This window comes from Vicia villosa, linkage group LG2, assembly GCF_029867415.1.
Source record: "Vicia villosa cultivar HV-30 ecotype Madison, WI linkage group LG2, Vvil1.0, whole genome shotgun sequence".
NCBI classification, from domain to species: domain Eukaryota; kingdom Viridiplantae; phylum Streptophyta; class Magnoliopsida; order Fabales; family Fabaceae; genus Vicia; species Vicia villosa.
Window position 1 is genome coordinate 201,353,058 of NC_081181.1, and position 27,432 is coordinate 201,380,489.

General features: G+C 34.4%; 3 protein-coding genes across 12 annotated transcripts; all 3 read right to left on the minus strand.

Annotated features, from left to right (window-relative positions):
- Positions 1-4,445: 4,445 nt before the first annotated feature.
- On the minus strand, positions 4,446-17,147 carry LOC131653597 (disease resistance protein RPV1-like). Of its 9 annotated transcripts, none has more exons than XM_058923833.1 (8): positions 16,989-17,147; positions 15,894-15,977; positions 13,923-14,452; positions 8,020-9,121; positions 7,071-7,343; positions 6,049-6,942; positions 5,033-5,755; positions 4,446-4,828 (listed from the first exon to the last, which is right to left on the minus strand). In XM_058923833.1, exons 1-7 carry the CDS (start codon positions 17,004-17,006, stop codon positions 5,081-5,083), a joined length of 3,576 nt encoding a protein of 1,191 aa, XP_058779816.1. In that variant the 5' UTR covers positions 17,007-17,147; the 3' UTR covers positions 4,446-4,828; positions 5,033-5,080. The 9 variants fall into 9 exon arrangements, with proteins under 9 accessions (XP_058779816.1, XP_058779815.1, XP_058779814.1 ...); XM_058923832.1 differs by having other exon boundaries at positions 4,446-4,930; XM_058923831.1 differs by having other exon boundaries at positions 4,446-4,935.
- Positions 17,101-23,744, minus strand: LOC131653600 (disease resistance protein RUN1-like). Of its 2 annotated transcripts, XM_058923844.1 has the most exons (5): positions 22,300-23,742; positions 20,936-21,461; positions 18,655-19,756; positions 17,349-17,511; positions 17,101-17,236 (listed from the first exon to the last, which is right to left on the minus strand). In XM_058923844.1, exons 2-5 carry the CDS (start codon positions 21,436-21,438, stop codon positions 17,211-17,213), a joined length of 1,794 nt encoding a protein of 597 aa, XP_058779827.1. In that variant the 5' UTR covers positions 21,439-21,461; positions 22,300-23,742; the 3' UTR covers positions 17,101-17,210. The 2 variants fall into 2 exon arrangements, 1 of the variants encoding a protein (XP_058779827.1); XR_009299107.1 differs by lacking the exon at positions 17,101-17,236 and having other exon boundaries at positions 17,377-17,511; positions 17,786-19,756; positions 22,300-23,744.
- On the minus strand, positions 22,326-27,432 carry LOC131653601 (disease resistance protein RPV1-like). The gene is made up of 3 exons (XM_058923845.1): positions 23,760-27,432; positions 22,666-22,749; positions 22,326-22,411 (listed from the first exon to the last, which is right to left on the minus strand). Exons 1-3 carry the CDS (start codon positions 24,260-24,262, stop codon positions 22,405-22,407), a joined length of 594 nt encoding a protein of 197 aa, XP_058779828.1. The 5' UTR covers positions 24,263-27,432; the 3' UTR covers positions 22,326-22,404.

Sequence of the window (27,432 nt, forward strand, 5' to 3'; positions counted from 1 at the left end):
ATCTCTGATGATATTTACCCATGTGAACCTTGAGAAATCATCAACAACATAAGCATATTTCTCTCCTCCAAGAATTTCAACCTGCATAGGTCCCATCAAATCCATATGAAGTAGCTCCAGAATCTTAGACATGGTCAAGTGTTGAAGCTTCTTATGTGACATCTTAGTTTTCTTACCAGTTTGACATTCACCACAGAATCTTCCTTCATAAATTTTCAACTTGGGAATACCTCTGACTACTTCTTTTGACAGAACTGTCTTCATACCTTTCAGATGTAAGTGACCAAGCTTTTTATGCCATAACTTAAACTTCAAATTCTTATGACATGAAGCATGTGGAAAAGCATTTTGTTTCTTGAGAAGTCCATAAGTAACATTTATCTTTAAATCCGGTTTCCCTCATGACAACTTAATTGTTCTCATTTGTTACCAAGCATTCAGATTTAGTAAAGTTAACTTTGAGTCCATGATCACATAGTTGACTAATACTTATCAAATTTGCAGTCAGCCCTTTAACAAATAACGTCTTATCAAGACTGGGCAGCCTTGTGTAGTCCAGCTTTTCAACACCCTTAACTTCACCTTTTGATTCATCTTCAAAGGTGACATAACTAGTGGAGTGAGGTTTAATGTCCACTAGGAAGTTTTTAACAACAGTCATGTGTCTAGAACAACCACTATCAAAGTATCAATCTTCTCTGTTAGATGCTCTGAGAAAGGTGTTAGCTACGAACCCAGAAGTGTCAATTTTGAGAATCCATTTTTTCTTTATTTTCACAGCATTATTCTTATGAATTGTGGCACGGGTTTGGGATAGCCATATATAATCTGTAACATTAAAGTTTTATGTGACGAAACCTTCTACATTAATGGCATTTTCATTTTAAGTCTTGCTTTCTGAATGCTTATAGAAATGTTGAGCAAGATGCGTTCATTTTCTAAGTTTGATTTTGTTTTATTTTTATCAACGAAAACAATTTTGTTGTTTTTGTTGTTTTAATTTATAATATCTGATGCACATTTCAGTGATCAATAAAGTATGAAGTTACATTAAATTTAATTTTCCAATTTATATTATATTATGTTTTTATTACTTTCATGAGCTTCACGTAGATAAACAATTTTATTTTGCGTACGGACGAGTATATTTTTTATTCAACAGTTGCATTTACCAATGCAGATAAGTTTAAGAATAAAAAATAAATCATATAATTAACCAATGCTAAATTATTTTATTTTTTACTATTGGGTGATTGGCAAAAATTAAAGGTAGAAGAATCTGTATATTTTAACTTTTATTTGTCAATATGTGTATCCAAATCTAAAACGAAAAATTAGGGAAGAAGATAGTTATTAAATTTCAACAGTAGATCTAACTCGTTATTAGTATTAATTTTGAATTAAATGATTGTTTGTCTTTGCTTAACTCATGGTAATTGTTGCAATTTGCTTTGCAAATGCATATGAAAATGAGGAGTGCTGGCAATATTCTCTTTTAAATACTCTGTTCAACACTCACTTTTTTATTGGTTGAAACTCTCTTTTAAACACTCTCTTCAATACTCACTTTTTTATTGGTTGAAACATGTGTGAGTTTCTCATTTTAGAAATAGATCTCACTTAAAGTGGTAGGACCCACACATGTTTCAACCAATAAGAAAGTGAGTGTTAGAGAGAGTGTTAAAAAGAGAGTGTTAATAGCATTTCTCTATGAAAATTGATTAAGTCGAAGCTAAAAACAAAAATATAGAATATGCCAATAAATAATAGTGGTTGACAAACACGCGCTAAAGATGTGGCATAATCAATAGAGAATCATTTTTGCTTCTTGTTTCGCAAAAATCTTGCTTTGTAATTGTAGTTGTACATTTGAATAAATTACTACTATTATTATTAGCAGGCCGAACTTCAGAATTATTGATCAATCCAAGGATTTCCCTCATATGCATCGCATTAACTGAAAGTAACTGTTTTGACATTCTCTCCGGCAACAAACAAGGATCTCATCATACATTTCAACTTAGTTGCAAGTTGGATAAAATTTGGTATGAATAGAAAGAAAAATTATTAAAAAATTTATGTATAATTTTTTAGGGGTGAATTTTACTATTTTTAATAAAAATATGATAAGAATGTAATTTTCTCTTACACGAATGCAAATTTATCTTACTTTTACTCATTAAATAATATTTAAGTATATTTGTCATATTTTTATTAGAAAATAGTAAGAATTACACTTAAAAAATTGTACTTAAATTTTGTCCAAAAATTAATTTCTATTAAAGTTTACAGACACACTTTTAATTAAGCCTTTCGAAATATTTCTATCGAGAATCAGTAACTATTAGAGTATTCAGTAGAATAGGATTGTGTAAACAAGCCATTCAGCTTTAGACTGACACGTGACCGTTGTATCTAGTGTTACCTACTATTGCAGGTCACAACTTGGCTCTATATAAAGCAAGTTGTGCACCTTTCTGTAACTAACTTTCCAGATATACAACAAGCAGTTGCAACTGAAATGCAAAGTTCATCTATCTTCTCTCTTTCTAATATGATATCAGAGCCTCATATATTGTTGTCCGTTATTAATTTTATATGTTTAAGTTAAATTTAATAGTAATTTGCTTCATTAAAAAAAATTGATTGTAAACATGTAAGAATAAATTTTGAACAATAGACATGTACTAAGAATTGAAACCGTACAGATGGAAAAAATAATTGATTAAGGATGAATTTTGTAAATATGACATTTGTTATTTATTGAATTAACATTAAATCTAAATCGAATTTTCTATTTAAGTTTGAATAAATTAGATTCACAAAACTCGTCTCATTCATATATTTCATAGATTGACGAACCATGCACTCTCAAATTCAAATTGTCTCGTTAAGTTGCTGTTGAGCTTACTATCCAGCACAATAAGTAGTGAATGATGATAAAAAAAACTCACTCTAGTTAGAACTCTAACATGAGCATTCAGAAACTTTAGACACCAATCCTCGTTATAAAGAGCATGATCACATTAACTGAAAGTAGTTTACAATTACTGTTTTGAGATTCTCTCCAGCATCAAACAAGGATCTCATCATAGATTTCAATTTAGTTGCAAGTTGGATAAAATTTGGAATGAATAGAAGGAAAAATAACGACAAAATTTGCATGGACATTTTTAATTAAGCCTGTGAAAATATTTCTATCGAGAACTAATAACTGACCCGTGCATATGTGCGGGCTCGTATATTGCTGCTCGTTATTAATTTTTATATGTTTAAGTTAAATTTAATAGTAATTTGTTTCATTAAAAAAAATTGATTGTAAACATGTAAGAGAAAATTTTGAACAAAAGACATGTATCAGAAGACATTTGAAATTAATATGAAAATCAGAATACAAAGAAGGTTGTACTATTACGGATTGAAACCGTAAAGATGGAAAAAATAATTAATTAAGGATGAATTTTGTTAATATGACATTTGTTGTTTATTGAATTAACATTAAATCTAAATCGAAATTTCTCTTTAAGTTTGAATAAATTAGATTCACAAAACTCGTATCATTTATATATATTTGTTCTATACGGATTTTTGATGTTCAATAAAGTATGTGTTTTTGTTCCGCTGTTACCGGAGTAAAAGAAAGTAACTATCATTGAGGAATCATGCACTCTCAAATTTAAATTGTCTCGTTATGTTGCCGTTGAGCTTACTATCTAGTACAATAAGTAGTGAATGATGATAAAAAAAACTCACTCTAGTTAGAACTCTAACATGAGCATTCAGGAACTTCAGGAACTTTAGACGTCAATCCTCGTTACAAAGAGCACGATCAAGCTTTTCATAAATCCTTTGACATTCATGGTAAATTGGCCTCGCCATGTGAACCTAGACCCAGCTGTCCCAAAGTCAATTAGATTGCAGCTATGGATATGTTGTTATCTGAAACTATTGCACCTTTTAATTAACACGGGAGCACCACTTTTCTATTCCAAAATACTAGCAATATCATTAAAGTCCCCTGCAATCATCCATCCAAAGAGTATTCGTCGCTTTCAAAATCTTTTTCAGATTTTTCGATTATATTTCCTCCTTTCCTCACTAGGACCGGCATAAATTACTGTGAACATCCGGTCCCTAGCTTTTGGACCTATAACTCTCACAACTATTGAAATAGGCAAAGGCAAAAAAGGTTTTTGACAAACAAAGAAAACACACCAGCAGCAGCAACCAATTACAACTACTGAAATAGGCCAAACATTTAACGGCAAGCTTAGAGTGGCAAAAAAACAGCACCTTATTCCAATGTAGCAGCATCAATATGAATGAATGAATCAAAGCGGTTTCATTTCAATTCAGTGAAAGTAAAAACATAATTTCAGAAATTGATTTATTCCCTCTCAGTTCCCCCTGCACCTCTTATTATCGTTCAATCAAACTTGAGTAGCTTCTCAAATTGCTTCACCAACATTTTATTTTAAGGAAACTAGAAATGGCCAAAACAACAAACTTGTGATATGAATTTCTGAATTTATATTCAACCCTACTCCTGAGAAAAACTCTCAAAAAAGAGTTACAATTACAACTAAAAGAAATTGAAGCAAATTACACACAAACAACCAGAAATACAATAAACAGTTTGGTTCCTTTCGAGTGTCTTGAATCTCTCCATTCCAATGAGCAGTTTCGACCCCAATCCTTTTATCTACATTTTCTGTAAGAGGTCTTACATAAACTTTTACCATCACATTCTAAATTTGCGAAGATGAAGAGATTCCCAAGTTGCAACTGATAACAACAATCATCCTCAACAAACATAGAATAACAGTACCTATCATGGATTCATTCACCTGATAAGCTTCATGCCAGAACCTTTACTTCAAATAATCAGACATATTCACTGGACAAACTTGTAGTGCAAAATATAGATGTCCTATACTGATAATTCATATCATTAGTTATAAAATTAATTATTAACTACCAATATAATGAAGTATTACATAACAATATGTCACTGCTTTGGTGAGATAATTACCTCAAGGCTCTCAGAATGTGTTGCGCGTTTTGGCCGTGGTTGGCATATCTAAAGGCCCAGATTAGAAAGAGCAGTTTCTTTTGACTTTGCTCCAGAATTCTCAACTACTTCCTCTTCAGTAAACAACCAATTGTAAGGAAGTTGGATTTTAGTTCCAGACTTCATGCTGGTTTTTTGTACATGATCAAAGAAAAGTTGGGGCGCATCAGTGTCTGGTAAGTGTTCCCAGAAGCTAGGGACATGATATGATAATTGATCCTTGATTAACGAACGTAATCCCCATTTCTTTATTGACAAACCTGGGCAGGCTTTAAATGTGATATGTGCTCCAGTTTTTAAAAAATGGCAGTGCTCTTGAGAGATATAGATTAGCCAAAGATGTCTGGAGCCATCAATTTTGTGCAGTTCCAAACTGAGCGGCAAAACAAAGCATTCCTCTGTGTGTTCACTTTCAAAAGAAAGATATAAGGGATGTGGGAGTGCTGAGGAAAATGAATCCTGTGCCGAACCAGAATTTGCAGGACAATTGTTTACCTCAAATGCCACACAGAAGACAAAGCCAAACTTCTTATCAAACTCACCAAACTCTACTATCCTTATTATTGAATCACTATCAAATGTGTAATTGAACCATTTTGGAATGCAACAACTTGACGGAAAATAAATGTTTTCCCAATCCCAAGGAACAACAATGTCAAAGCCACCCCGGAAGTGATGGGGACCCTGGTACCAGAAGAAAAATAACACATAAGAAAATTAGAGCTAGAGAGTGCAAAGAAATGGTATATGATTATTAGCCACAAAAAGTACTAAGTAGTTTGCGGCTTGCAGATAATGATTAGTCAACTAAATGCAGCCAAAAAAAATTTATATAATGACCACATCGGAAAACCATTCTTAGTAATGAGAGCTCTTCCTGATTGCACAAGTTAAATCAGGATTTTTTTTTTTTTGTAAAAAAGAAAATAGAACGAATGAAAGCTAGAGAATTGGGGGAGTGTAAGCAACGTACACACCTGAAGTAGTCTTTGTAACCATGAACATTCTATGGATTGGTATTTGGATTTAACAATGAACTTAGGGCAGTCAAATATATAAAATCCTGACCTATGATCACGAGATCCCGCTACTATGCTAAAATATCTTCCTCCAGAAGAAGCACTTTTTGAAGCACTTTGTGAAACACTTTGTGAAAATAGGAGCTCATTACTTTCAAGCTCATGGCAATGAGATAAGTTTACATATGCTAGGTTATCAAGACCAAAGAAATCATCAGGTAGTGAACGAAACTTGTTTCCTTGTAGATTTAGTCTTTCTAACGTATGTAACGTTCCAATAGTATCTGGTACTTCATGAAGATTGCAAAAGCTTAAATCTAGAAAAATCAAAGAACTCATATGATCAGTATGAGTCCATTTCAAGGGTAGAATTGTAAGACTCGAGCAACCGCAAAAATCTAGAGTTACAAGGGACGCCATCCTCTTAATCCAATCAGGCATTTCAACCAGATTTGTGCAGTTTCTCAAACTCAAGAATTTAAGCTTTGTCAAATCCCCAATGGATTCATGAACTTTGGATAAAGTTGTACATTCATCCATATCAAGGTATTCAAGGACTGATGCCCCAGTTAAATCAGGCGTCTTTTCAAGTTTCGTACAACCGGAAAGGCGCAGAACTCTCAGAGAATTTAATCTTGATACACTACCAAAATCAAGGTTGGCCAAACTGCTGCAGTTTTGCAAACATAAGAAAACAAGTTCTGTAAGATGTCCAATTGATGGATGGACCTGTATTAAGTTTGTGCATCCTGTAAAATCTAGCCGCTCCAGTTTTGGGGTCCAAAAAAACTTTGGTGTCTCTATAAGATTTTTGGAGTTGCTCAAATCCATCCTTTTCAAATTAGGTAGTTCCTATAAAGAGAATTAGCAACCATCAGTAAAAACGTATCACAAAACCTGGAATTTTATTAACTTGTCGTGGTGTGATTTCAAAATTAAGTGCAAACTTTTATAAAAGAAATATTATGTAACTAGAGTACCTTGCGACCTTCCCACAGCCACTGAATGTTACTATGAGGCATATTCAATTCCACAATATAATATGGCTCAAAATTTGACGGCAAAGAAGTAAAAGGGTATCCATGCCACAAAAGATATCGCAAGTTGTTGGAAAGAAAATCCAAACTTCCTGAAAAATTATTATGATACAATATGAGAAGTGCAAGGTTGCTCATATTTAAAAATCCTTCAGCCCTGCATTTGGAGAAACTTTCCTTTTGATCCAGAACTATAGCTTTAACATTGTTTGTTCCCTGAGAAAAGAAGAGAGTAAGCATAACATAGACAGAAAAAAATGAAATTACTTGACCAAACCATTTTAGAAACAAAAATTACCAATATATCCTATATTACAATGTCAACTTTTAATGGAATAAGAAAACCATGGAATCAAACTGAATTTAAATTAACTATGTAAAACTACATAGTATTTGGTTTTCTTTAAATAGTTTATTAATAAAGTTTCCAATATGAATGTTAATCATGAATCATCAGATAAAATTGCTCCTTATTATTTTTTTCTCTCTCTCAAGTTTGTTTGGTCTTAACCCTTCGGTTGCTATGTGGAGTTTGACCGGGAGGTAAGTAAAGTTTAGCCAATGATTCAATTTCGAGTTCTTCCAAACGATTTATCCTTAATTAAAAGTTCATAAAGCAATTGAGCTCCATGACTTAGTTGTTTTTAGTCCTTCTATTACCTGTCCATGTTCTTCAAACAAGCAAAAATTGTCCAAACTAAAACTATTCAAGATATTCTATGAAATTGGTGTATCTTTAATGAGCAAAACAGACATTTAAGCCTAAAAGAGAACATATACCTGATGAAATAATCAATGATTAGTATCATTTCCCCCATATAGGCCCATACAAGTTAAATTCACTCAAAGAATATAAATTGCACCCTCTAGTTTTGGAAACATAATTTATTACCGTTTCTGTTGTCAAGACTTGATAGAAATCATGGTATTGCCATAATCTACTCCATGATGTTGGGTCTCCGAGAAATCGGTGCCGGACGATTTTCTTCCCAAGTTCTTGTAACATATCATGCATATGAATTTCTTGGTTTTTAATCGTAATGAGTGACTTCTCAATGACTCTCTGAATACCAATGTGAGGGTATAATCCACATGCATCTAGAATTCTCTTTACATAATCTTCCCTCTCCCCTTTAAAAAAACAAGCAATGTGGAGAAATATTTCCTTCTCCTCATGTTCTAGTCCATCAACACTCATCTGGAGCACGTCCATAATTTTATTGTCTGGATTGTTCTTCAATCTATTCAAAGCATCTCTCCACTGAGTTGCATCTCGGGTACACAAGAAAGAGCCCACTACTTTAATTGCTAATGGAAGATTTTGAGCATATTTTAGTATCTCTGGAATCAATTCAATACAATTGTTGCTTCGTTCTTCACCTCTGAAGGCTCTTCTACTAAAAAGTTCAGAAGCATCATTACTATTCAACAGCGGAACTTTGTGAATTTTATCCACCCCATACACTCTTAGAATATGCTCGTCCCTTGTAGTTATGATTATTCTACTTTCTTTGCAAAGCAACTTAGGATCTATAGCCAATTCCTCCAATTGTTCATACTGATCAACATTGTCAAGAACTAGAAGGACCTTAATGCCACCCTGAAGTCTATTTATCATAATCCCAGCTATCTCACCAGTATCGTATGAGTCTAGATTTCTTTCATCTAGAGCTTGACGAAGAATCTGTTTTTGTACAGCAACACCACCACCATCCATATAAAGTTTGCTTATGTTATTAATAAAACAACAAGCATCAAACTGATAAGAGATTCTATCATACAAAACAGCAGCATGAGTTGTCTTCCCTACTCCACCCATCCCCCAAATTCCCAATACTCGGAAGTCGTCATCCTTTGAGCTCAATCTTAGAAGCTTTTCTAATTCTTCTATGCGAGGTTGCATCCCAACAAGATCGCTGCTAAACCCTGAGAATTTATGATTCAAAGACTTTATTACTGCTTGAACAATTGTTTCAATCTCTGTAGACTCTGGCCTGAAAGGAAAAACAAAAACACAAAATTATCACTTCAAATTTCAAGATATATTAACAGATTGTTTATAACTTATTGAAGGTAAAAGATTACAAGTTGGGCTATGAAAATTGACATGATGACATGCTATGAAGCAACGACATATATATTGGATATTGCAATTTAAACAAAGGTCTGCAATCACTATTGTTAAGACTGCATAGGCCACATTTCTTCAGAAGATCAAGGATCGCGATGCAATTATAACCTTTATTACAACACATATTTAAAGTCATGCTAACTAAATATTGATAAATGAAAATAATGAATATAACATCAACCACCCTACTTGGATTCGATGGTTTATGTCTCATTCTATTTCACCATTGTTTTGTACTATAGACTGAAGATATTTCATAAAACTTGTGTTAAACATGGTCTCGTACTTTCAACTTTAGCACAGAAACGCTTCTCCTTTTGCTAAGCTTACATTTCACACACTTTTTCTTACGTGGGATTTTTTCTTTTTACGAGCAACACACCTTTATGAGAGACACACCGCATACTCACCCACAACCTTAAGGTGATAGGTGTGTGGCTTCTCTCACTTATAAATGCTCAAGTCTCTATTGAAGAGTAATTCAATATTCAGAAGTTGTTGTTAATCAGAAGCAGATGCTTCTGATGTTCTGATGTGGGCTGATCTTCTGATGGTTACTCAGAAGATAGTGTTGATCAGAAGATGTTACCTTCTGGGTCCCATTAGCTTAGCTGTTTAGTAGTAAGGGTACTTTAGTATTTTGTAGTACTGTACTGTCTGTACCTTAGACTTGTTCACTAAGTTTACTGTTTTAGGGCTTATGTGGCAAGATTTTCTTTTCCTATAAATAACCTTGTAGTAGCTATCATTTATTAACAACGCAAGTAAAATATACAACTTTATTCTCTCATTAATCTTTGCACCGTTATTCTCTTTGTCATCATCTTTATTCTTTGTGCACCAACAATTGGTATCAGAGCTCCGGTTCCAAACACAAGGAAACACGAGTGAACGTGAGTTTGTGTGACTGTGTGATTGATTTTGTTTCCGGGAAACAAAGTTGTGTTGAATCACATTTTTCTTGGTTGTTTGTGGGTTGGGAAACACTGTGTGAGTGTGAGTGAAATCTGATTTTTTTCTGCACAAGTTTAAAGATGAGTGGAAGCAACTTGAATACCAAACTTCCAGTTCTTGATGGTAACTGGAATAGATGGATGATTCAAATGCGTGTATTATTTGGTGCTCAAGATGTTTTAGATCTTGTCACTAGAGGATATGTTCCGGTTGCAGCGGATGCAACGGAAGAACAAAGAGAAGCGCAGAGGGAAACGAACAAGAGAGATCAAAAGGCGTTGTTCTTCATCCATCAGTGTGTGAATGTGAATGTGTTTGAGAAGATTTCTAATGCTATGACGTCTAAGGAGGCGTGGGATATACTGGTCAGGTGTTACGGTGGTGACGTATCAGTAAAGAAGGTGAAGCTTCAATCCCTGGGAAAGCAATATGAAAATCTCAACATAAAGAACAATGAGAAAGTTTCTGAGTATATCTCTAGAGTGATTGTCATCACTAATGAGATGAAGACTTGTGGAGAAACTCTTTCTTAACAAGTAATCATAGAGAAGATATTGAGGTCTCTTACTCCTCAATTTGATTATATTGTTGTATCTATTGAACATTCTAAAGATCTGGAAACCATGAGAATAGAAGAGTTGCAAATCAGTTTAGAAGCACAAGAGTTACGTCTGACTGAAAGAACTTCTGAGAGGGAAGTTGAGCAGGCTCTGAAGGCTTCTTTTGTCAAGAAGGACCAGAAGCTGAAAAAACATGGTAGGTCGCAGAAGTCATAAGTCTTCTATTCTGATGAGGAGAAACATCAGAAGGGAAAGGAGAAGTATGACAAGAGAATGGTTCAGTGTTACTGTTGTAATAGGTTTGGCCACTTTGGTAAAGATTGTTGGTCAAACAAAGAAGAAGCAAAAATAGCCAGAGGAGATTCTGATGATGAGCCTGTGCTATTAATGGCTTATGAATCTGATGAGGAACCTGTGAGTTTGTCGTTTTCTGATTCTGAAGGGGAAGAAGATAACTCTGAATATTCTGAAGGAGTATTTTTATATGATTCAGAATCAGAAGATGACTTTGAAGATTCTGGAGAAGAGTCAGAATCTGAGGTTTTTGAAGATGAGTCAGAGTTAGAAGATGACTCTGAAGCTGAAGACAAGTCAGAATCAGAAGGTGATTCTGAGTCTAAAGGAGAATCAAAAGATGAGTTAGAATCTGAAGAAGATTCTGCTTCTGAAGATAAGTCAGAACTTTAGAGTCAGAAGATGAAGAATCTTCTGGAGACTCTGAAGATGAGTCAGATGGTGAATCTGATTCTGATCCAGATTCTGATGATGATACAGAATCTGGTGGTCATCATACTTCAGGAAAGGAAAATTCTAATGACGTGGAGTCTGGAGGACAAGCTTCCAAAGATGATCATGTTTTTGGTGTTAATCATGACGTTGAAAGCGGACCTTCTGAAGGTAGTCCAGCTTCTGACGGTGGTCATGATTCTGAAAGAAAAGATTATGAAGTTGGAACTTCTGAAGGCAGAACTTCTGAAGGCGATCCAACTTCTAAAGGTGGTGGTTTTGAACAAGACCCGGAAGTTAACAAAGGTGGAACTTCTGGTGGTAGTCAAACTTCCAAAGAAAATCCAGAAGGAGATATGGTTCGAGAATCAGAAGGAGATTCTGAACTATTGGGTATTGAAGAAGCGCTCAAGAAGAAGGTTTGGCTGAATGCTATGAAAGAAGAACTTGAGGCTATAGAAAGAAACAAGACTTGGAAGCTGACAGAACTTCCAAAGGAGAAGAAAACCATCAGCGTCAGATGGATTTTCAAGGAGAAATCTGCATTTCTAAATGGAGTATTAGAAGTTGCACACTGTAGCAACCAGAAGAAACTTGCAGATGTTTTGATGAAGGATGTCAAGACTGAACACCTTATCCGTTTGAGGGATGGAGTTGGTGTTGTAGATTTTGGCTAGCTGAATATGAATTAAGGGATGGTATTGAAGAGTAATTCAATATTCAGAAGATGAGCATCAGAAGTTCTGATGTCGACTGATCTTTTGAAGGTTACTCAGAAGATGTTGTTGACCAGAAGATGTTATCTTCTGGGTCCCATTAGCTTAACTGTTTAGTAGTAAGGGTACTTTAGTATTTTGTAGTATTGTGCTGTTTGTACCCTAAACTTGTTCACTAAGTTTAGTCTGTTAGGGCTTAGGTGGCAAATTTTCTTTTGTATAAATAGTGTTGTAGTAGCTATCATTTAATACAGTCAATGCAAGTAGAATATACAACTTTATTCTCTCTCATTAATCTTTGCGCCGTTATTCTCTTTGTCACCATCTTTATTCTTTGTGCACCAACACATAGTACATAATGACGAAGAAATAAAAGATAATGTAAACCATTGAATTCAAGTGGGGTGGTTGAAATGGAGAAAGGGTATTGAAGCACTCGAGAAGAAAGGATGGCTGAATGCCATAAAAGAAGAACTTGAGGCTTTAGAAGGAAACAAGACTTGGAAGTTAACTAAGCTTCCAAAGGAGAAGAAAACCATCAGCGTCAGATGGGTTTTCAAGGAGAAATGTGCATTTCTAAATGGAGTATCAGAAGTTGCACACTGTAGCAACCAAAAGAAACTTGCAGATGTTCTGATGAAGGATGTCAAGACTGAACACCTTATCTGTTTGAGGGATGGAGTTGGTGATGTAGATTTTGGCTAGCTGAATATGAATTAAGGGATGGTATTGAAAAGTAACTCAATATTCATAAGTTGTTGTTAATCAGAAGCAGATGCTTCTGATGTTCTGATGTGGGCTGATCTTCTGATGGTTACTCAGAAGATAGTGTTGACCAAAAGATGTTACCTTCTGGGTCCCATTAGCTTAGCTGTTTAGTAGTAAGGGTACTTTAGTATTTTGTAGTACTGTACTGTCTGTACCTTAGACTTGTTCACTAAGTTTACTGTTTTAGGGCTTATGTGGCAAGATTTTCTTTTCCTATAAATAGCCTTGTAGTAGCTATCATTTATTAACAGCGCAAGTAAAATATACAACTTTATTCTCTCATTAATCTTTGGACTGTTATTCTCTTTGTCATCATCTTTATTCTTTGTGCACCAACAGTGTCTACTTTTCTAATCAATGTGAGACTTCCCCGTACTTGTTTCTCAACACTTCTAACTCACACTTGTTATTCTTAGCAACGGTGAAATTAATTCCAGTTGTTAGAAAGTTTGATCATCCTTGAATACAGAAGTACTATTTTTGGTGAGATGGTGATAAAGATCGGTGAAAGTGTTGCCAATGCCCGAGTCAGACGCTGGCTTGCAAAGACGCTGGCTCTAAACTTATCTAATTTGGGACTTCCCACATCAATACATCTATAGGCTCTTAATACCGTATTAGAATTAGAGTTTGACTTAACTAATCGTTACCAAATTGACTTTTAATACCATATTAGAATTAGAGTTTAACCCAATTCATTCTTATCAAAGCGACTTTTAAAATTAGAGTTTGACTTAACTAATCCTTACCAAACCGACTTTTAAAGTGAGAGTGCCACTCTATGGGAACCTTTGTAAATATCTATATTTAGCCAACGTGAGACTAGAGTTTTTTGCAATAGTTATAGAAAACAACTAATTAAGCATACACTAAAGAAAGGAATAACAAAAGGAATTGAAGTTGAAAATGTAAAAACAAGTAAAAAAGGAATAAAACTTACTTGTTCCTGACATCCCAACCGACTAAGTTAGCTAAAACTCTCATAGCATTCACCCATCTCATAGCCTTATTCCAACCATGTTTGGAACTCATCCTGTCGAAATTAAAAGAGTTCTGGTACACCCCAATTTGTTTTCGTACATGAGATGGATCGACATCATAAAAAACAGGAAATACTTTTTGATTGAATTCTATACGGCATTCAGCAATAGTAGCCATCTCTTCCAAACACCATGTAGACTCGGCATATCTTTCGGAGAAGACAACAATAGAAATCCGTGAATTTTTAATTGCTTGTAGAAGTTGCGGGGAAAGGGATTCTCCTTTTTCAAGCCTTTTATCGTCCTTGAAGGCAAAAATGCCCTTCCTAGTTAGATGATCATAAAGATGGTCGACAAAGTTGTTGCGTGTGTCAGGACCTCTGAAACTGATAAACACATCATATCTACAGCTCTGATTGTGGCTATAATCCATGGAAGAATTGGAAGCTTCACCTCCTTGCATCAAATTGGAAAAAGACAAACAAGCTTGCTAGAGAAAGAAACTAGTTGTGAGTAACGTATTCAATTTATGATACACGAATTGAAAATGCAACAAATAAAAAGTAGTAATATACTAGTGTGAACTGTGAAGGAAGACGGATTAATATACTGCAGATTGTAAGAAGGAAAGTCTTGAAAGGAGGGTGACTCGTAAGAACCACACAAAACTAGGGTGTCTTTGTTTCATGGATGTAAAAATTATTCCCTGAAATAACTTTTCCAGGAATAAAATAATGGGAAATTTTTTCAAAAAGTGTTTCGTTATCAACTTGAACTCTTGCACTATTATTTTGAACTCTTGGTTATTTTCAAAAAGTGTCTAGCTAAACTATTTTTTATTTTTGAAAGAGCAAAAGGTAAAAACTTCAATTAAATAAAATAATGCATAAGCAATGTCTATAGTTACAAAGTTATACACTAGAGAACATAAATAAGATAACCTGCTAAAACAAATGAAAACTGCAGACCCTCAATCAAAAGGAAAAGCTACACAGTATTAATATTGTAGATATACAATTTAGGCTAAAGTGAAAATTCATAACACCATACATCTAAACAACATCTGCTACAAAAATCAGCCTCTACCGAAACCGAGCAAACCGAAATAAACGCTTTGCCACTACTGCAACTCGTCAATAACAACCAAAACCAAGCCGAGACAGACCAAAAACAACTCCAATGTGAAAATTGGTGTTCATAGCTAAACTATTAAAGCATTGTGGCTAGAATTTGTAGACGGTCTATATTAATTTGTGCACACACTCCACTTAGATAGAGAGAAAAAAACATCTAATGAAGACAAACAATTGAAACATACATAAAACTACCTTAAAGTACCTATTAATGTATCACACCCTCTATTCTAAATTGCTTTTCGTTGTACTGTAACCATCCTTAATAAGATTCAATTATGCAGGAAACTCATGCTTTTAATTGGCTTTGTTAGTTGCTGCATAAACATGCTACAACCACTGTAATTTCAATATTTCATTCAACACCTCAAAATACACCAAAGCAAGGGAAACATGAAAACAATGTTGTTGGAAATAGAAAAAATCCATTGTATGTTTTCCATTAAAAAGAGCATTTAAGTTTTAGGTTCATGTATATTTAGATTCATGCATTTAGGAAGTTGGACTATTATTTATTTCTCCTAGTAAACATAATATGTAATTAATTATATAGTGTATAAATATTATGGATGCTGAGTGCTTTACTCACTCAAGCACATTCAGAACACTCTGATTTCTATTTCTCACAAATGTCAAAATCAATACAATGCAAATTGAAACTATAATTCAAATTAGAATAATATTGCATTGATAGAGTATAGATGATGATTTTCACAAGATAATCATTGTTATAGTGTAGACAAACCATGTTAACATTATAATTCTGCATATTCCCCATAAATCAGTGTATAAATATACCAAAAGTTGAAGCTTTTCACAGTCCGAAACAGGCAGATTCCTATTCCAAGTATGCCTCTGAATCTCGCAGGTTCGGGTTTGTCTCTGAAATTGTTAAAGTTTTAAAAAAATGCATACAATAGTAGAAACAGAACTGCGATAATACATTCTCTTACAGAAAATATCAGTCTTAATTATCTTGAATTGTTATAGAAGACTTCATATTATTGTTGCCAACAAAAAATAATTCTACAGTGATTGTGAAGGAGAAAACGCGGAGTTCGTCTTGGTGGAAAGAATTTTTCAGCAAACAAACTTGAAGAAAGTGATGTTGTTGTCAAGAAATTTGAACATCCTGCATCTAAAATATCTTACACTAAAATATGTCATTTAACCAACTCGATTAACCACTTGTTCATGAAGCCATTCATAGATTTTAATTGTGCACATGTAAGCTTCAACAACAGAAATTAGACTCATAGATCTTAAATCATTTTGGTAGCATTAACCATCGAGATTGTGTTGTACAATACTTATATTAAACTGTTTCAGCACCAGAATTAAAATATATGCAATAGCAGAATCAGTACTCTTCATAATCGAATAAATCATAAACGAAATGACATTATGCATAATGAAAAAACCAGTAGCAAAATCAAATAGGAACATGAATTGTATAGTGCATTTGAGGTTTAAAAAGTGGAATTGATTATCAATTAGAATATGATTAACCAATTTAATTACAAACTGCAAAAGCCATTGTATCAAACATAACAAACACAATGCTGATAGTAATAAAACCAATAAAGGAACATAAACAACTCAATGCATGAGTAAAGTAAACAATGTTCACATGATCTTGTTTTACTAAATTATAAAAGCATTAAATATTGAAAGTTCTACTAAGAACTATTGGTACTTAAAACAATCTGCACAAATTCCTTCCTCAATTCAAGAGTATCCATAGTGAAAAAGCAATCACATAGATTATTGTCTTTGGTGAGTTTTTTCCAATAGTTATAGAAAACAACTGATTAAGCATAGACTATAGAAAGCAATAAGAAAGGGAATTGAAGTAGAAAATGTAAAAACAAGTAGAAAGGGAATAAAACTTACTTGTTCCTGATATCCCATCCGACTAAGTTAGCTAAAACTTTCATAGCATTACTCCACCTCCCAACCTTATTCTGATCATGTTTGAATCTCATCCATATAAATCAAAGGCGTTTTGGTACAGCCCACTCCGATGTCGTACATGAGATGGATCGACATCATAAAAAATAGGAAATACTTTTTGATTGAATTCTTTACGGCATTCAGAAATCGTAGCCATCTCTTCTAAACACCATGTAGACTCGGCATATCTTTCAGAGAAGACAACAATAGAAATCCGTGAATTTTTAATTGCTTGTAGAAATTGCGGGGAAAAGGATTCTCCTTTCTCAAGCCTTTTATCATCCTTGAAGGCAAAAATACCTTTTCTAGTTAGATGATCAGAAAGATGGTCGACAAATTTGTTGCGTGTGTCAGGACCTCTGAAACTGATAAACACGTCATATTTACGGCTCTGATTGTGATTATAATCCATGGAAGAATTGGAAGCTTCACCTCCTTGCATCAAATTTGAAAATTTAACAATCTTGCATGAGAAAGAAACTAGTTGTAAGTAACGTATTCAATCTATGATACACGAATTGAAAATGCAGAAAATAAAAAGTAGTAAAGAGCTGGTGTGAAGGAAGACAGATTAATATACTGCAGATTGTAAGAAGGAAAGTCAAGGAAGGAGGGTTACTAGTAACAACCACACTACAAAACTATTAGTATTGTTCATTCCACATAAAATAATATTTACTTGGTTTGGTACACGTCTTCCTTATACAATAATTGCTAATGAGAATTTTCCAACATACCTTAAAATATGATATAAGTTGGTTGGTGTTGGCTAATACTCTAAAGTCTAAACATCTAACATTCAACCTCCGCGTCAATAATTTAGTAGGCAATCTTGGATCGTGTTATCGTATCGGTGTCGGCAAATATTCTGAATTAGGGTTTTGACTCTGTGTCGGCAATTATTCTGAATTAGGGTTTTGACTCTGTGTCGACAATTATTCTGAATTAGAGTTTTGACTCTGTGTCGGCAATTATTCTGAATTAGGGTTTTGACTTGGTGTCGGCGAGTATTCTGAATTGGGGTGTTGATTTGGTGTCAGCAAGTAATTTCTTCAGTGTTCCGTTGGTGTTTCTTGTTTCACGTTAACAAAATTGTTACGTTAACAAAATTGTTCTTAAGTCATCTCTGATATTATGGCTTCCGAAGAAGAGATAGATCATATTTGTGTTCGTTTTACCGGAAAGAATTATCTTGTTTGGGAATTTCAGTTTCGGATGTATGTCAAAGGGAAAGGATTATGGAGTCACTTGGACGATGTCTCTTTGGCACCGTTAGAGACAACTGACTTAGATGCATGGGAAATAGAAGATGCTCAGATTATCACTTGGATTCTCGTTACTATTGATCCTCACATGATTAATAATTTGCGATCTTTTTCCACTGCCCAAGAAATGTGAAACTACTTGAAGCGTATCTATAACCTAGACAAGATATTATATAAAATTGGTGTATCTTTAATGAGCAAAACAGACATTTAAGCCTAAAAGAGAACATATACCTGATGAAATAATCAATGATTAGTATCATTTCTCGCATATCACACAAGTTAAATTCACCCAAAAAGTATAAATTGCACCCACTAGTTTTGGAAACATAATTTATTACCGTTTCTGTTGTCAAGACTTGATAGAAGTCATGGTATTGCCATAATCTACTCCACGATGCTGGGTCTCCGAGAAATCGGTGCCGGACGATTTTCTTCCCAAGTTCTTGTAACATATCATGCATATGAATCTCTTGGTTTTTAATGGTAATGAGTGACTTCTCAATGACTCTTTGAATTCCAATGTGAGGGTATAATCCACATGCATCTAGAATTCTCTTTACATAATCTTCCCTCTCCCCTTTAAAAAAACAAGCGATGTGCAAAAATATTTCCTTCTCCTCATGTTGTAGTCCATCAACACTCATCTGGAGCACGTCCATAATTTTATTGTCTGGATTGTTCTTTAATCTATCCAAAGCATCTCTCCACTGAGTAGCATCTCGAGTACACAAGAAAGAGCCAACAACTTTAATTGCTAATGGAAGATTTTGAGCATATTTTAGTATCTCTGGAATCAACTCAACACAATTGCTGCTTCGTTCTTCACCTTTGAAAGCTCTTCTACTAAAAAGTTCAGAAGCATCATTACTATTCAACAGGGGAACTTTGTGAATTTTATCCACCCCATACACTCTTAGAATATGCTCGTCCCTTGTAGTTATGATTATTCTACTTTCTTTGCAAAGCAACTTAGGATCTATAGCCAATTCCTCCAATTGTTCATATTGATCAACATTGTCAAGAACTAGAAGGACCTTAATGCCACTCTGAAGTCTATTTATCATAATCCCAGCTATCTCACCAGTATCGTATGAGTCTAGATTTCTTTCATCTAGAGCTTGACGAAGAATCTGTTTTTGTACAGCAACAACACCACCATCTATATAAAGTTTGCCTGTGTTATTAATAAAACAACAAGCATCAAACTGATAAGAGATTCTATCATACAAAACAGCAGCATGAGTTGTCTTCCCTACTCCACCCATCCCCCAAATTCCCAATACTCGAAAGTCGTCATCCTTTGAGCTCAATCTTAGAAGCTTTTCTAACTCTTCTATGCGAGGTTGTATCCCAACAAGATCGGTGGTAAACCCTGAGAATTTATGATTCAATGTTTTTATTATTGCTTGAACAATATTTTCTATCTCTATAGACTCTGGCCTGAAAGGAAAAACAAAAACACAAAATTATCACTTCAAATTACAAGATATATGAACGGATTGTTTATAACTTATTGAAGGTAAAAGAGTGCACGTTGGGCTATGAAAGTTGACATGATGACATGCTATGAAGCAACGACATATATATTGGACATTGCAATTTAAACAAAGGTCTGCAATCACTGTTGTTAAGGCTGCATAGGCCACATTTCTTCATAATATCAAGGATCGCAATGCAATTATAACCTTTATTTCAACAAACATTTAAAATCATGCCAACTAAATATTGATAAATGAAAATAATGAATATAACATCAACCACCCAACTTGGATTCAATGGTTTATGTCATTCTATTTCACCATTGCTCTGTACTATAGACTGAAGATATTTCACAAAACTTGTGTTAAGCATGGTCTCGAATTTTCACCTTTAGCATAGAAACGCTTCTCCTTTTGCTAAGCTTACATTCTATACACTTTTTCTTATGTGAGATTTTTTCTTTTTACGAGCAACAAACCTTTGTGAGAGACACACCACATTCTCACCCAAAACTTTAAGGTGATAGGTGTGTGGGTTCTCTCACTTATAAATGCTCAAGTCTCCACTTTTCTAATAAATGTGAGACTTCCTCATACTTGTTTCTCAACATTTCTAACTCACACTTGTTATTCTCCAGTGAAATTAATTCCAATTTTTAGAGAGTTTGATCATCCTTGAATACAGAAGTACTATTTTTGGTGAGATGGTGATAGAGATCGGTGAAAGTGTGGTGAATGTCCGAGTCAGACACTGGCTCTATCCTTATCTAATTTGGGACTTCCCACATCGATACATCAATAGGCTCGTAATACCATATTAGAATTAGAGTTTGGCCTAACTCATCTTTACCAACCCGACTTTTAATACCATATTAGAGTTAGAGTTTAACATAACTCATTCTTATCAAACCGACTTTTAAAATTAGAGTTTGACTTAACTAATCCTTACCAAACCGACTTTTAAAGCGAGAGTGTCACTCTATGGGAACCTTTGTAAATCTCTATCTTTAACCAACGTGGGACTAGAATTTTTTGCAATAGTTATAGAAAACAATTGATTAAGCATAGACTAAAGAAAGGAATAACAAAGGGAATTGAAGTTGAAAATGTAAAAAACAAGTAAAAAAGGAATAAAACTTACTTGTTCCTGACATCCCAACCGACTAAGTTAGCTAAAACACGCATAGCCTTCACCCATCTCACAGCCTTATTCCAACCATGTTTGGAACTCATCCTGTCTACATTTAAAGTGTTCTCGTACACCCCATTCTGATTTCGTACATCAGATGGATCGATATCATAAAAAACAGGAAATACTTTTTGATTGAGTTCTATACGGCATTCAGCAATAGTAGCCATCTCTTCCAAACACCACTTGGACTTGGCATATCTTTCGGAGAAGACAACAATAGAAATCCGTGAATTTTTAATTGCTCGTAGAAGTTGCGGGGAAAGGGATTCTCCTTTCTCAAGCCTTTTATCATCCTTGAAGGCAAAAATACCTTTTCTAGTTAGATGATTATAAAGATGGTCGACAAATTTGTTGCGTGTGTCAGGACCTCTGAAACTGATAAACACGTCATATCTACAGCTTTGATTGTTACTATAATCCATGGAAGAATTGGAAGCTTCAGCTCCTTGCATCAAATTGGAAAATGACAAACAAGCTTGCAAGAGAAAGAAACTAGTTGTAAGTAACGTATTCAATCTATGATACACAAACTGAAAATGCAAAATATAAAAAGTAGTAACAAACTAGTGGAGGAAGACGGATTAATATACTGCAGATTGTAAGAAGGAAAGTCTTGAAAGGAGGGTGACTCGTAAGAACCACACAAAACTAGGGTGTCTTTGTTTCATGGATGTAAAAATTATTCTCTGGAATAACTTTTCCAGGAATTAAATAATGGAAAAAATTTTCAAAAAGTGTTTGGTTATCAACTTGAACTCTTACACTATTATTTTGAACTCTTGGTTATTTTCAAAAAGTGTCTAGCTAAACTATTTTTTATTTTTGAAAGAGCAAAAGGTAAAAACTTCAATTAAATAAAATAAGCCATAAGCAATGTCTATAGTTACAAAGTTATACACTAGAGAATATAAATAAGATAACCTGCTAAAACAAATGAAAACTGCAGACCCTCAATCAAAAGGAAAAGCTACACATTTAATATTGTAGACATACAATTTAGGCTAAAGTCAAAATTCACAACACCATACATCCAAACAGCATCTGCTCCAAAAACCAGCCTCTACCAAAACCGAGCAAACCGAAATAAACACTTTGCCACTACTGCAAATCATCAATAACAACCAAAACCAAGCCAAGACAGACCAAAAACAACTCCAATGTGAAAATTGGTGTTCATAAACTATTAAAGCATTGTGTGCTAGAATTTGTACACGGTCTATATTAATTTGTGCACACGCTCCACTTAGATAGAGAGAAAAAAACATCTAATGAAGACAAACAATTGAAACATACATAAAACTACCTTAAAGTACCTATTAATGTATCACACCCTCTATTCTAAATTGCTTTTCATTGTACTGTAACCATCCTTAATAAGATTCAATTATGCAGGAAACTCATGCTTTTAATTGGCTTTGTTAGTTGCTGCATAAACATGCTACAACATCTGTAATTTCAATATTTCATTCAACACCTCAAAATACACCAAAGCAAGGGAAACATGAAAACAATGTCAAAATCAATACAATGCAAATTGAAACTATAATTCAAATTAGAATAATATTGCATTGATAGAGTATATATGATGATTTTCACAAGATAATCATTGTTATAGTGTAGACAAACCATGTTAACATTACAATTCTGCATATTCCCCATAAATTAGTGTATAAATATACCAAAAGTTGAAGCTTTTCACAGTCCGAAACAGGCAGATTCCTATTCCAAGTATGCCTCTGAATCTCGTAGGTTCGGGTTTGTCTCTGAAATTGTTAAAGTTTTAAAAAAATGCATACAATAGTAGAAACAGAACTGCGATAATACATTTTCTTACAGAAAATATCAGTCTTAATTATTTTGAATTGTTATAGAAGACTTCATATTATTGTTGCCAACAAAAAATAATTCTACAGTGATTGTGAAGGAGAAAACGCGGAGTTCGTCTTGGTGGAAAGAATTTTTCAGCAAACAAACTTGAAGAAAGTGATGTTGTTGTCAAGAAATTTGAACATCCTGCATCTACAATATCTTACACTAAAATATGTCATTTAACCAACTCAATTAACCACTTGTTCATGAAGCCATTCATAGATTTTAATTGTGCACATGTAAGCTTCAACAACAGAAATTAGACTCATAGATCTTAAATCATTTTGGTAGCATTAACCATCGAGATTGTGATGTACAATACTTATATTAAACTGTTTCAGCACCATAATTAAAATATATGCAATAGCAGAATCAGTACTCTTCATAATCGAATAAATCATAAACGAAATGACATTATGCATAATGAAAAAACCAGTAGCAAAATCAATTAGGAACATGAATTGTATAGTGCATTTGAGGTTTAAAAAGTGGAATTGATTATCAATTAGAATATGATTAACCAATTTAATTACATACTGCAAAAGCCATTGTATCAAACATAACAAACACAACGCTGATAGTAATAAAACTAATAAAGGAACATAAACAACTCAATGCATGAGTAAAGTAAACAATTTTCACTTGATCTTGTTTTACTAAATTATAAAGCATTAAATATTGAAAATTCTACTAAGAACTATTGGTACTTAAAACAATCTGCACAAATTCCTTCCTCAACTCAAGAGTATCCATAGCGAAAAAACAATCACATAGACTATTGTCTTTGGTGAGTTTTTTCCAATAGTTATAGAAAACAACTGATTAAGCATAGACTATAGAAAGCAATAAGAAAGGGAATTGAAGTAGAAAATGTAAAAACAAGTAGAAAGGGAATAAAACTTACTTGTTCCTGATATTCCATCCGACTAAGTTAGCTAAAACTTTCATAGCATTACTCCACCTCCCAACCTTATTCTGATCATGTTTGAATCTCATCCGGTATAAATCAAAGGCGTTTTGGTACAGCCCACTCCGATGTCGTACATGAGATGGATCGACATCATAAAAAATAGGAAATACTTTTTGATTGAATTCTTTACGGCATTCAGCAATCGTAGCCATCTCTTCTAAACACCATGTAGACTCCGCATATCTTTCAGAGAAGACAACAATAGAAATCCGTGAATTTTTAATTGCTTGTAGAAGTTGCGGGGAAAGGGATTCTCCTTTCTTAAGCCTTTTATCAACCTTGAAGGCAAAAATACCTTTTCTAGTTAGATGACCATAAAGATGGTCGACAAATTTGTTTCGTGTGTCAGGATCTCTGAAACTGATAAACACGTCATATCTACAGCTCTGATTGTGATTATGATCCATGGAAGAATTGGAAGCTTCAACTCCTTGCATCAAATTTGAAAATTAACAATCTTGCAAGAGAAAGAAACTAGTTGTAAGTAACATATTCAATCTATGATACACGAATTGAAAATGCAAAAAATAAATAGTAAAGAGCTGGTGTGAAGGAAGACAGATTAATATACTGCAGACTGTAAGAAGGAAAGTCAAGGAAGGAGGGTTACTAGTAACAACCACATTACAAAACTATTAGTATTATTCATTCCACATAAAATAATATATACTTGGTTTGTTACACGTCTTCCTTATACAATAATTGCTAATGAGAATTTTTCAACAAACCTTAAAATATGATATAAGTTGGTTGGTTTTGGCTAATACTCTAAACATCTAACAATCAACCTCCGCGTCAATAATTTAGTAGGTACGTGCATGTATTTCATTTTCTTAGTCTTATATATAAAAAATACAAGGTTTCAACATTTAGGAGAAAACTTAATTACATTTGTTTAATATATCCAAATGAAACACAAATACATGTGAGTGTGTAGGTAACAGTCTTACTATCTCCTTCACAACATCCAGACTAGCTCTGATAAACTGCAATCACAGGCGTGATATCAACAGCTTTCTGGTAGTACTAAGGCAGCTGTAGAATTCTCATTTGAATCATGTTCAACTACTCGTTCAAAAGTATCCTTTCTAGCCCTGCACTTATTGCAAAAAAAATCCGTGTTTCATAAGCAAAAGCGCAACAACAACAACGACAACAACAACCTGGATTATGAGATCATATGGTTTAAAAACTAGATAATTGACACAAGCAAGGTTTTTAAAAAGGTCCGCGACAAAACGGTATCAATACATGCCTTTATCACTATTTTTTATGTTAAAGAACAAATTGGTCTTATTTCACACCGCGACGACCGCGATCAGTGTCGCGACACCTGTACCGAACTTCATTGGTAGAAAACCTCCAGCAAGTACAAGAATGGGCTTAACACCATAATGGCGCAGCAAACTCTCTCTATGCATGCTATACTCAATGTGTCTGTAATGATAACACAATTTCTAGTTAGCCCTATAAATTCAACCCAAACGTATTGAAAATAAGCATGCAAAATTGATTGAACACAAAAACTCAAAAACAAATTTGTAGAGCGCCTTTGTGGTTTGCATGAGAGAGTGAATCGTTACATATTCTCATCAAAGAAATTCAACCCAAACCTATTGAATATGGTTTAGAGGTGAGTGTTGCAAGAAAGGGCGCCTTTGTGGAAGCCAGAATATGTGAGGATGGCGACAGAGCAGCGGTAGGTCTTTGATGTGAATCGGAAGGATTGAGGATTTGAGTAGCGGCAATAGACCATGGATTCCCATTTCACTTGGCAGATTACAGATTGCGGATACACACTCACTCACTCTTATATTCCAAATCCATAAAACGCATTACGCAAATCTTCGTCTCCAATGGAGTAGAGTAGAATAGATTGCAGATAATTTGGCGGGAAAGCTTTAGTTTTTGGGATCGGATCCCTCCACTTCCATTACCGTGTTAGCGCTCTCTTTGGCGAGAAATGGAATTTCTTCCTCCGCCATATAGAAATTCGAAAATGTTTCTTAGTTTTCGGAAATACAGTTTCAAGACGCATAATTTGTATAACACAGAATCGCACAAAAATAGAATTTTTTTCCCCACTTGCCACACCTTTGAAAAGTATTCTCTGAAAATTATTTCCCAGACTGCCACGGCTTGAAGGGTTGTCGCCATTCAAGATGGAGAAAATGGTGGGCCCCACCTGCTGAATAACCATGTCGCCAATCAGGGTGGAGACATGGTGAGTCCTGTCTGCCACAAGCCTGGATGTCGCCAATTGGAATGGGGACAAGGCCTTTTTTGTTTTGTCGCATTCTTTCATTGTGTAAAAGAATATCACCTTGATAAGGAGTCCATTGATGTTCTTTGGGAATACCGATGAAGCTTTGTTTGTATACCTTGAAGATGTTTCGAACTCTAAATACAGGAGGGATAAACATCTGATAATTGAGTAGGACATTAGAACAAGCTACAATGGCATGCGAGCAGGGCATGAAAAGTTTGAAATTTCCAACAGTCACATGTTTGTTTTTGGAGGTCGACGTTATAATAAGTAAGTGGCCGCCACTCGTTATTATTAACTGTCTCTTGGACGACGAAATAGTTTCTCTCACGATCAAAACTCAGGACATTATAACTATGAGATTTTTCTACTTCTTTTTGCATCTCTTTCATGCAATTATCCGTGAAATCCTTCTTTGATGACAACATTTTTGTCCAATTATGACCTTGCCTCCCAAACAATGTGTCCATCCTGAAGTATGTTGACCTTACCAGTGTTGTAATAGGTAAATTCCTTGTTTCCTTCATCACCGAGTTCAATGACTCCACAAGGTTGGTTGTCATGTGACCCCATCGTCTTCCACCGAGATAAGCTCGCGACCATTTTTCAATACCGTCACCTTACTGAGTACGGATCTGCTCCAGTTCTTAAGCTCCAGTTTCTGTCCTGTTATTTAACCGATGGTTGACACATGGCAAAATAAATTTCAATGGCGGAGATTTAAAGCTCTAAATCAAATTGGTTTTAATTTTAAAAACAGAATAACATTTCTTTTCTCTCTTCTCTACCAAATTGTTTCATCTTCATCTCTGTTTCTATGCCGGATGACTCGCCGATTTCTCAGACTTCTGTTATGAGTTACACCCATAGTTGCAATATAAGCACCTTGCGTAGCCGTATTTTTTTCGAAACACTATTTATCCTTTCATCTTCCTCTCTGTTACTCTGACTATGTTTACTGGCCGTTGCGGTGTCTCGGCGTGGTTTGTTGCTTTACTTCTACTTCATTACTCTTCCATAGAGTGATTCCATAGAGTGATGCGACGATTACAGAGAGCGATGTACCAAGCAATAAAATGGAAGACTGAGCAATACGACAATAATGTTAAGGAAAGAGAAAGATCAGAGGAGAAGGTGGTAAGATTGCAATTCACCTGCAAATTGTTCTTTGTTATTTTAATTGAAGTTTAATTGAAATTTTTAATCTCAAACAATAATAAAATTTTAATTGCCACCAACTCAAATGAAAATCTGTTTGTTTAATTTAATTGGGAAATAAAGAAATCCAATTAGGGTAGGAACTGTGGCAGATTTAGAGAAGTGGCTTTCCTTTTAAGTGAG

Excerpts from the sequence above, each read along its gene's own strand:
- LOC131653601 (XM_058923845.1), bottom strand. The coding sequence starts at position 24,262 with ATGCAAGGAGTTGAAGCTTCCAATTCTTCCATGGATCATAATCACAAT. Across the intron at positions 22,750-23,759 it reads GGATGGAATATCAGGAACAA|AGACAAACCCGAACCTACGA; the intron begins GTAAGTTTTATT and ends TAACAATTTCAG.
- LOC131653600 (XM_058923844.1), bottom strand. The coding sequence starts at position 21,438 with ATGCAAGGAGCTGAAGCTTCCAATTCTTCCATGGATTATAGTAACAAT. Across the intron at positions 17,512-18,654 it reads AAGTCTTGACAACAGAAACG|ATTGTTAAATTTTCAAATTT; the intron begins GTAATAAATTAT and ends TTCTCATGCAAG. Across the intron at positions 17,237-17,348 it reads TGATCATCTAACTAGAAAAG|ATATGCCGAGTCTACATGGT; the intron begins GTATTTTTGCCT and ends CTTCTCTGAAAG.
- LOC131653597 (XM_058923833.1), bottom strand. Across the intron at positions 14,453-15,893 it reads GTGAAAAGCTTCAACTTTTG|CAAGCTTGTTTGTCTTTTTC; the intron begins GTATATTTATAC and ends TTCTTTCTCTAG. Across the intron at positions 7,344-8,019 it reads AAGTCTTGACAACAGAAACG|GGAACAAACAATGTTAAAGC; the intron begins GTAATAAATTAT and ends TTCTTTTCTCAG.